Raw genomic sequence first — 10,000 nt, forward strand, 5'->3', positions numbered from 1 at the left:
TTGAACATTGCTCAACTTTTGCAGCGAGCCACGCCAGCAACGCTCCACGTCGCTTCCCACGATGCAGTGCGGCGAAAAGTGACGTCACCCCATTCAAAGTGAATGCTGAAGCGTTGACGCACGCCGCTGTGTGGACGGGCCGTTACAAACACCGACTTTTACAACGTTTGAATAGAAATGTTAAAATGTTGCGCTGGTTGCTTTGACTCAGATCTCTATCATCATCAGAAACACGTAAAAAGATGTGTTCTGCTTTCCCTCCCTGCACCGAGAGCGAATGCTAAAAGCTAACCGTTGTTGGCACAGAGAACACGTCTAACTGTCCAAGGCTTCTCTCTGTACGGATGTTTTAAAATGAGATATGTCGTTGTGTAGATGGAGCCACAAACACCTTCCTCCTCCAGGGTTTGAATTGTGGAAGACACAGATTTCTTTGTGTGCATAGCTCGTTGTGGAAAGCAAAAGCTCGGATGTTCAGTTGGCAACAAAACACACACACGTGTTCTGAGAGCGAGAAGCAACGGGAACATTCAAAGAAAAGCCATAAAACCATCAAATGACGATATTCACAAACAGTCCGTACACACGCATCCTCCTGATCTCGAGTGACGATGAAAGTAACAAACGTAACGTGTGTTCTTATCCCCAACACGTCACAGATATGTTGGATTATCTTTGCTCCAGTTGAGATGACGTTAAAGCTGCACCAGGTCACACATACACTTTGTTTGAATCACATCGTTCACCAATCATCACTTAACGAGTTCAATTATTCACTTACATCCAGGTCTGCTTGATTCGCTCGTATGCTTTGGCTTCTTTTGGCACATTATCGTCACTCATTGAACTCAAACATTGTCCTTTGTCGCTGACACTGATAAAGATTTAGATTTTTTGTTTTTGTTTTTGTTTTGCGGTTGCCGTCTCATGGTCCGGTGCAGCCTTATTGAACAAAGATCATCTTCATTTTGGGAAACACCACTCTCCCTAGATTCAACCCTTCAGACACGAACTACAGACGTCAGTAGATTTCATGGATCTAGCTCCCTCTGAAAGGGACGGCACCAAACCCCTTAATGATGTGCATAATGCTGGTGGGCTGTTTGTACATAAACAAATCTTTTATTTCGTATTTAACTGACTTGTGTAGTTGTTCGTCTGAAGGCTTAGACCTGTACAGTACATTCTGTGGATGTAACAGACATTAATAAACATAGATATGTGAATATGTCCAAGAGCAGTATGTGTTGAATATCTGTTTCTGTGAAATAACTCAATACTGTTTCGTCTGGCTTGGATATATCCGACCATCATTTCAAGCAGAAAGGTTTAAATGACCAACCATGAGTTTCAAACTGGACATGTGACCGGAGAATTCAAGCTTCTTTGATTTCAAGCGTTTCAGCTGAGGTTCATCGAAGGCCTCGTCAAGAGAGTCCAAAAGACAAACAATCGAAATGAAACTTGATTAGATATTTTTGGACAATCCTCATGACGCGTCAAGTGTGACGCAGTGCATTCAGTACAAACAGGTCACTTGGAAAAGACCATCGATCAAACTATTTACAGGGAACTCTCACGGTTTCCTGACTCTCATTCGTTCTTAAAACACGAGTAACTGATTGAAAACCTGCATGACCAAACGCTTTGACGTTTTACATTTCTGTCTGACCCCAAAAGCATCCATCGTAGAGTTTTAAACGAGACAAAACTCTAATATATTGTCTGGTTTTCGTCAACTGGTGACCAGGTAATATCATCCCGGAGCTATTAAAGGGTGCTGACCGTGCATCCTTGATCTCTAACATCCACTCTGATATCACAAAGTCTTTTTCAGAGCGTTCCCTCTCTGCCTCCTCCTCGTCCTTTGTCTCAGTGCACGAGCAGCTGGGTGATTTAGTTTTCCAGCTGTGTGTTAACTGAGATCACATGGTGAGGCTAGTCATCACATGTGAAGCTCCTCTAACCTGCTGATACTTGTTGGAGATGCTAGTGATTGATTTTTTGGTAAATAATACAGTATACACTTCTTAAGGTCCATTAGTGAGACACTAAGCCTGTCCTACTCATTTCTGTCTATATTTAAATAACCGTGTTGTTTTTGTTGATGTTTCGCTCATGTTTGAATCTTAGGTCAGGTGTTTCTTGTTGTACGAGTACTTTTAAAATCTGAGTGACAAGAAGGGGATTAACGAGATGAGAAAAGATGAAGAACTGTGACTGCAGGGTTTCGCTCGGCTTAGTACGGTATAGTTAGGCCTTTCCATTAAAGTTTAGTAGCTGGGGCAGTAACTATAGTAACGCAGTGTAGACGCAGCCGTGACGTCATCTTCAGTGAGAGCCACAGAAAACCAACATCAGCCGAGCTCCATTCAGAAAACACGCATTTTAAAAGGTGTTTCGCCTGCCGTCTGTCTGCAGACTGGTCAAAGCATTAATTCATGGTTTTTACTATCCGGTATCAGTATGTTGTTACTTCGGCATCATTTAGAAACGTGGATTACAATTAAATCAAAGGTCAAATATGTTCATCTTGTTGTAGTTGTAGCCCCCTTGCCAGCGATTCTCTCTCTAGTTTAGCATACTCAGCCCGACTCAGCTCGGTTGTTGGACCGCTAAGAACCTCGATTTTGGAGAGCCAGAAAAACTGTGAAAAAGTACCCGCTAGCCGGAACTACCCCAAGTGGAAACGCAACCAAAAACGGGCCGGTTTTGGCACGGCATGCTTAAACAGCGCTGCAGTGGAAATGCACCATTAATGTCCCGATGTCTGCTTCTTCTTGTGTCATAGTGGATACGTTCACTTCTTCAGGCCTCTCATAACCACTGGTTTCACTCATCAGTGGTTCCCCATTTTTCTCACTTGCAACCAAAGGCTGTAGGTTCAGTGAGGACATTGGAGTGGGTGGGAGAGCTCTAAAGAGGTGAAGGTATCCAATTTACACCAAAAAAAAGCAAGAGAAAATTGAAATAATCGAAATAAACAGAATTGAGTTTAACTGATTTTGTTGATATCACTTAAAAAGTAGAAGTGGGCGCTTAAGTGTCTCCAGGTCTCAGTTAGAGGGTCAGTTATTAAAAAACCTGCTGTTTAAAATCTAGATGAAGAAATGAAGTCTTTGCCTTTACTCCTCCTCTGTACTGAGATGTTTCTGTTCACAGAGTTTCCTGGAAAGCAGTGTTTATGTATTCAGATAACTGTCAACAGAGGGCAGAGGAAGAGGAGAATACGAAGAGGAGGAAGAGGAGGGGGGGGGGGGGGTGCAGGAGGTTTGCCGCAGTGCTCTAATGATCTGATCTCCTGCTCTGAATCCTCTCTCCCCTTTGATTTCCTCCATCACTCGTCCTCTCTTTATTCCACCCTCCTCTAATGTGATCAATACGGTCTGGAAGTGTAATCACTCGTCTTGTTTAATTGGACAAGTCAAAGTGTAACTAAAACGTTACTTCAGGACCTTCACTGACCCTTTTCTGCTTCTGTAACCGAGCGAGTGTGTGAGAATAAAGTGAGACACGTTGAGCTGTGAACCTGCTTCCTTCAGACGCCTGTCTCCCTGCAGGCTGAAGGGCGGCCATGTTGGAAAACCGACAACGACAAAAAGAACATGTTCCAAAACTCTCTGTAGGGAAATTGTGCTTTAAAAGTAGCATGATAACTAATCCTTTCACACGATAACAGGTCAAAACCAATAATTAAATAACGTTTTTTTCCACGTTCTGTAAAAAAAAACAACATATTTTTGTCGTCAAATTCCCACCATGGCTTCCTGTCCTTCTAAACCACTTCATACAAACATCTGGATATCTATCTTACCTTCCTTCTTGGTGATTTTTTGCTGAAGCCCTTCTTTAAGACACGGAGGAGGTCACGGGAATTCTTTGTTGTCCCTTCCTTTCATTCCCAGTTGATTGAAATGTTGTAAATCTAGAAATACGCTGGTGTCAATTCTTCGGATCTTCTGATCGAGGGTGAGCGTTTTATTTATTTGTGCAACTTCAGGTGTGTGATGATGATGATGATGATGATGAAGATGATGAAGATGATGAAGGGTTCCTTCCAGTCACTCTCTTTTCTCTGAGTCTCAGCTTTTAGAAGTTCTCCCTGTTTCATGTGTGTGTGTGTGTGTGTGTGTGTGTGTGTGTGTGTGTGTGTGTGTGTGTGTGTGTGTGTGTGTGTGTGTGTGTGTGTGTGTGTGTGTGTGTGTGTGTGTGTGTGTGTGTCCATGATCCAGCTCTCAGAAACACGTGATGATGGAGAATGGCTCCCCAGTGGACGGATGTTGGACGATGAGGAGCAGAAGGACGGGTCAGATGCGGATCTGGTACCCGTCGTTCAGAGTGCTGAGCTCCGGAGGCTTTCTCTCCACCGAGGCCGGCCTGAAACACAGACACAATCAGGTTTATCACAACGTGACCTTCTGACGAATTGTCGTCTTGAAAAGGGTACTGACAACCACTTCTTCTTCACTTATTGCCATTTCAACGTTAAAAACAATAAAACGGCATGAATTGCTTCGTGGCATTCATCTAGGTCCGCTGTCTCGAGCCAGTTAACTAGCGGACCTTCTAGAGGACCCTGGAGTCGAGGGAAACTCTGAAAGAACACGCCCATTGGCTACAAATCAATATCTGATTGGTTGATCAAACTGTCAGTCCGAACGTACGCTCTCATTCAGTGCAACGGCCAGGGCATTCGATCAAGTATGTAGAATACCTTGTTGAAGGATATTCTACCCAGAGACCCAGAACAAGATCTGATTGGTTGCTTTCTTTTCTAACACAAAACCACTGAAATGCGTAGTGCATGGTCCGAGAAGGACAAACAAATCAACGTAACACTGATATTACAGATCAACAACACAGATACCATTCTCATTTATTCATTTCATTTATATAATTAAATCGATTTTTTGTTTGTTTGATCTGAGTGTTCCAGGGTATTCTCTGAACACCTTGAAGGCCCTGACGGTTGACGCGTACGAGGAATTTGACTTGATGTCGTGGTGCATACATAAAAGTAAAACAAGAATGTAAAACACAGATAGAAAACTATTTTAAGAGAGAGATAGAAGACAAAGAGTCTGATCAGTAAGGGTCTGTAGAAATAACAGTCCTCCTTACTGTACGTGTTACACATTCAAACTGAACAACAACAAGCCTCAACTGTCTCCAAACTAACCATCAGCGTCCTATTTTCTCTCATTATCGATTCATCATTTGGTCGATAAAATATAAAGAAAACATTTCCATGACTGTTTCTTAAAGCCAAGGTTTGAACTGTTTGTTTTCTCTCACAAACAGTCAAATAGAAAGTTCATGTGGTTCACTATCATATATAACTTTATAACAAAATGTATATAATACTGATGAAGTTAATATTCAGGAACTTTAAGCACACATAAAGACAGTTTTGCTTAAAAAATGACAAAAAATATAATCAGAATTGCCGGCAAAAACTGTTCCGTCCATTAACGAATTAATCAACTTACAAGTTCAGTCAGTAATGAATAAACAAATGAATGAATAAACATTTAGCATTTCTAGTCATCGAGAGTCTAATTAGAATAAGTTCTGCAAAAAGAACACATTTGAATAAATAATAAGAAAAAGATAATTAAAGAAAGGGTTAGAACGCGAGAGCATATTTGAAACCTGATAATGGCGTAACAATAGATGAGAGTAACACCTACGTCACTTCCGGGCGAAAATTACGGCCCCGCCCACTTTTGGGGGAAAACAAAGCTGTCATTTGATTGGTGGTCAATGCACATTCTGAAGTTTTTGCCAATCCGATCACAAATGTAAGAAAACCGTGGATTTTCTGATCTTCAAAGAGCCCGATCACGATGGCCAGTCAGGCGAACATTACATTAAGTCATTTGAAATCGACGATCAGTCTTGATATATGGTTAAATTAAAATCAGTAGGCGAGGCCCTAATTTCACCAGCTGTTACTCTCATGAACGAGGCGGAAAGTACTTGTGTTATCATGCCAAAAAGCTGCTGTGTCGTTTATTGCACCTCAAACATTAAAACAAATCCAGAGTCACGTGTTTCTGAACTTCCTCTAAGAAGAAAGGACAGTAACAGAAGAGCTCTGTGGCTTCAGGCTCGATCGCCATTCAAATGACAGCCGTTGGTTTCCCTGAAAGTGAGACCAAAGTCACGTAGATGTTACTCTCATCTATGGACATCGATCGCCTACTGCTATATTTAACATATATCGAGCCCGACCGTCGAATTCAAATGACTTCATGTATTGTTCGCCTGACTGGCCATCGTGATCGGGCTCTTTGAAGATCAGAAAATCCACGGTTTTCTTACATTTCTGATCAGATTGGCAAAAACTTCAGATTTTGAATTGGCCGCCAATCAAATGACAGCTTTGTTTTCCACCAAAAGTGGGCGGAGCCGTACTTTTTGCCCCGGAAGTGACGTAGGTGTTACTCTCATCGATAAGCAATGCACCACTAAAACAGAAGAAGACAGAAAAAAACTTGCTAAAAATATCATTTTCCAGCCCGATTAAAAGCCATTTTCTTGAGATAACAAACTATTTGTTTTGCTTACAAGACTTATCTTCAGCTCGTTAACGTTTCAAAAGGTAGAATCTGCTTCCAGAACCTTCTGAGGAAATATCTGTGTTTACTCCAGATCTCTGCAGTGCTCTCTTTACACTGAGAGAAGACGTGAAGAAAATGAGAATGGGAAAGTTTCTCACTGAGTTTCTAAAAGTCATCAGATTTAATCCTCTCTCTCTCTCTCTCTCTCTCTCTCTCTCTCTCTCTCTCTCTCTCTCTCTCTCTCTCTCTCAGCTCCTGCCCTCTCTTCTTCATCCCTTTTTCACTTTCTTCAGCAATTTGTGCTTCGAAGGTCGCTTATAAGTTCTCTCGCTGACACATCAGGAGAGTTGATTTGTTGAGGCCAACATGTGGAGCCTTTTCATTCCTCCTCCTCTCTTTCTTCACTTTCTCTTTTCTGCCTTTTCCACTACATGTTTCTCTCCATCCTTATTCTCCTGTCTTCTCTCACGTTTCCTTTCATCCTTTCCTTTCATCCTTTCCTTCTCTTCTTCTTGCCCTCTCTACTTATGTCCTCTCCTTTATTTCTCCCTCTTTTCTTTACGGCCTGTTCTTGTCATCTTGTATCGCTCTAACTTCTAACATCAGTGTGTATGTGTTACAATGGCGTTTGTTAGCAACCAGGAAATGACGAACAGATGGGAATGCTGCGTGGGGTCTGGGTGCCGTGTTGGCGGGGCGTTGCGGGGCTCAAGAGCGGACAGTGTGAGCTGGGTTACTGGGGGCCGTTTCCTGGTTGCTGCGTGGGGTCTGCGAGACAACGTGAAACTCAGCCTGAGCGCACGCACGCACGCACGCACGCACGCACGCACACACACACACACACACACACACACACACACACACACACACACACACACGCGCTACTTTTTTGGTAGCGCTTTATAATAAGGTTCCTTTAACAAGCCTTCCATGAATCATTACTCTGCACTTAACTTAACCATGTATTTTGAAGGTGTCTGATCTTAAGTGAGAACAATGTGTTATTCATCTTAATCTTTAAAGGCACTTATCAACAGGTACATTGTCTTTCTTATAAATAGGATTTTTAACAACTTAGGGTGTGACATCGTAAAGTTCCCAGAGCTGAGATCAAAGGAATTTTCATAATGACCAATTAGCCCTCCATGTTGTTAAAGCTGATAACATGTGAATACATATTACATATAAAGGCAATACATTAGAAGTTAAGCATCAAAATACAACTTCACTTCTTTTTTATTGTCATCATTTTCACTTAAATGGCAGCCTCAAAGAGGACTGTCTTTAAACAAATGATCACAAACTGGCTTTTGAAAACTAAAAAAGTACAATGAGTCGTTAAATCCCGGTATCTTTCAACATGTAACCTGTTTGCATGTGTGTGTGCCTGCAGGCAGTTCTTATAAAGTCCTTCTGCTGGAACAACCCTCTCTAAGGAGCACAGATTATTACTGTGTCGCTCTGAAGTGGAGACACTTTGTTAAGAGCTCAGCTGATAACAGTAATAGCTTTTTAAGAGCCACAATCAGGAGCTTTAGAAGTTCATGTGAAGCTCTGATGTTTCCTGCAGTTGTTTCTCTGCAACGAGGAGACAATTCAAATAACAATGTGTTGGAGTGAAAAGAAGCAGAGGTACACGAGTAAAGAAACTCTCCACCTCTCATTTGACTTGAAAAGAAACCTGCAGCACTCGCGTCGGAATAATTATACGGTTCATTCTGTCGGAACTTCTTATTAGAAAGGTCAACGCTGAGTCACTTCACATGGCAACCGGGACTGAGACTAATTCTGGTGCAGAGTGTGGTGTGTGTGTGTGTGTGTGTGTGTGTGTGTGTGTGTGTGTGTGTGTGTGTGTGTGTGTGTGTGTGTGTGTGTGTGTGTGTGTGTGTGTGTGTGTGTGTGTGTGTGTGTGTGTGTGTGAGAGAGAGATTATGGTGACTCTGCAGTAGGGGCTGCAGCTGTTGTCCAAGTCAGATTGTGTTACATCCCGAGACACAGCTGACAGCACACACTGTGTGTGTGTGTGTGTGTGTGTGTGTGTGTGTGTGTGTGTGTGTGTGTGTGTGTGTGTGTGTGTGTGTGTGTGTGTGTGTGTGTGTGTGTGTGTGTGTGTGTGCCACTGAATAAGAGTGGTGAGTCACCGTGTTTTTAAGGGCTGCCTAACTTCAATCTGAGTTTGCATTGAAAGTTTTAACACACTCTCAAGAGTCTTAACCCGTGGGATATTAAAGTTAAAACGTTCCTTTGTTTCCTTTTTCGATTGTCTTAATTGGTTTCAACTAATACAACCATTTGTAAAACCTCTTTGAAGGGATTCAGATTCAGACACCTTAAACATCATAAAGAAATCTAGTTATTCTTCATAAATGCCGAATGGGAGAGTAGCTCCTGATGATTTAATCAATATCTTGTATAAGGTTTCAGATTCCCAGCTTTCTCTATTGAGTTTGGTTTATGTTCTCTGTGATGCTGCATAAAACACAAATCCATATGTGGACTCAGAAGCCTTATATGCTGCATATCAGACGGAAGAAGAGACACACACACACACACACACACACACACACACACACACACACACACACACACACACACACACACACACACACACACACACACACACACACACACACACACGCACACACACGATGGAGAACACTCACGATTTGTCTCTGCGCTGCGTGCTCTGTCGTCGCCGTGGTGATAAGGATTTCCCGCGGCTCCGCTCCTTGATTGGTGACTGGGCACTCGACGATTTGAGGATCTTAGAAAAAAAATTCACACATGGCGACAAAAGTTAATATGAATATCTGAGCTGATAATCTGCACTTTAATACTTTTATAGGGACATCGAGGTTAAACACTTTCTATCACCATCAGTGACTCCTGTAGCCTTTTGGCCTCTTTTAGCTCTTTGATTTGGTTTAGAGTAAATTTACCGTTGAACTATCAGCTGTTTTCGGAGAAATGCTTTGATGATACATTGCACACTACCTGACTTTCAACCAACACAACACAACATGTGAGATTAGATAGTGAAGAAAGTGGAACATGTGGCTGAGCAATACTTATTCTCAGGAGTCGGTGGAGACCAAAGCAGAGTTCAACTGAGTTCAGATGAATGCTAGGGGTCTGGTGAACGTGTACATACTCATCATGTTATCCTTATTAAACGTACAAACTATTAATGTGTGGTTGCTGTGGATAAGTCTGCTTTCATCTAGTCTTTCTCCGACTTAAGAGCCAAGAATCCATGTTGATTTATTTATTTTTTAAGAGCCCAAATCAAAAGTCCTTATTCGGTCTGTTTAAAAATACAAAAACCAAAAGGCATTTAGATTACTATGATATAAAACAACGACATACACTGAACAAAAATATAAATGCAACACTTTTGATTTTGCTCCCATTTTCCATGAGATGAACTCAAAGATCTA

General features: G+C 41.9%; 1 protein-coding gene across 1 annotated transcript in view; it reads right to left on the reverse strand.

Annotated features, from left to right (window-relative positions):
• The window catches only part of vash2 (vasohibin 2), a 65,313-nt gene that overhangs the window by 1,864 nt on the left and 53,449 nt on the right, over positions 1-10,000 (reverse strand). The window contains exons 8-9 of the mRNA XM_079643287.1: positions 9,227-9,327; positions 1-4,377 (exon numbers count right to left, since the gene is read on the reverse strand). The exon at positions 1-4,377 is cut by the window's left edge and continues 1,864 nt beyond it. Coding sequence (XP_079499413.1) covers positions 4,308-4,377; positions 9,227-9,327 — 171 coding nt within the window. The 3' untranslated portion in view covers positions 1-4,307. The remainder of the gene's footprint in view (positions 4,378-9,226; positions 9,328-10,000) is intronic.

Source organism: Notothenia rossii (genome assembly GCF_949606895.1).
Source record: "Notothenia rossii genome assembly, chromosome: 8".
NCBI classification, from domain to species: domain Eukaryota; kingdom Metazoa; phylum Chordata; class Actinopteri; order Perciformes; family Nototheniidae; genus Notothenia; species Notothenia rossii.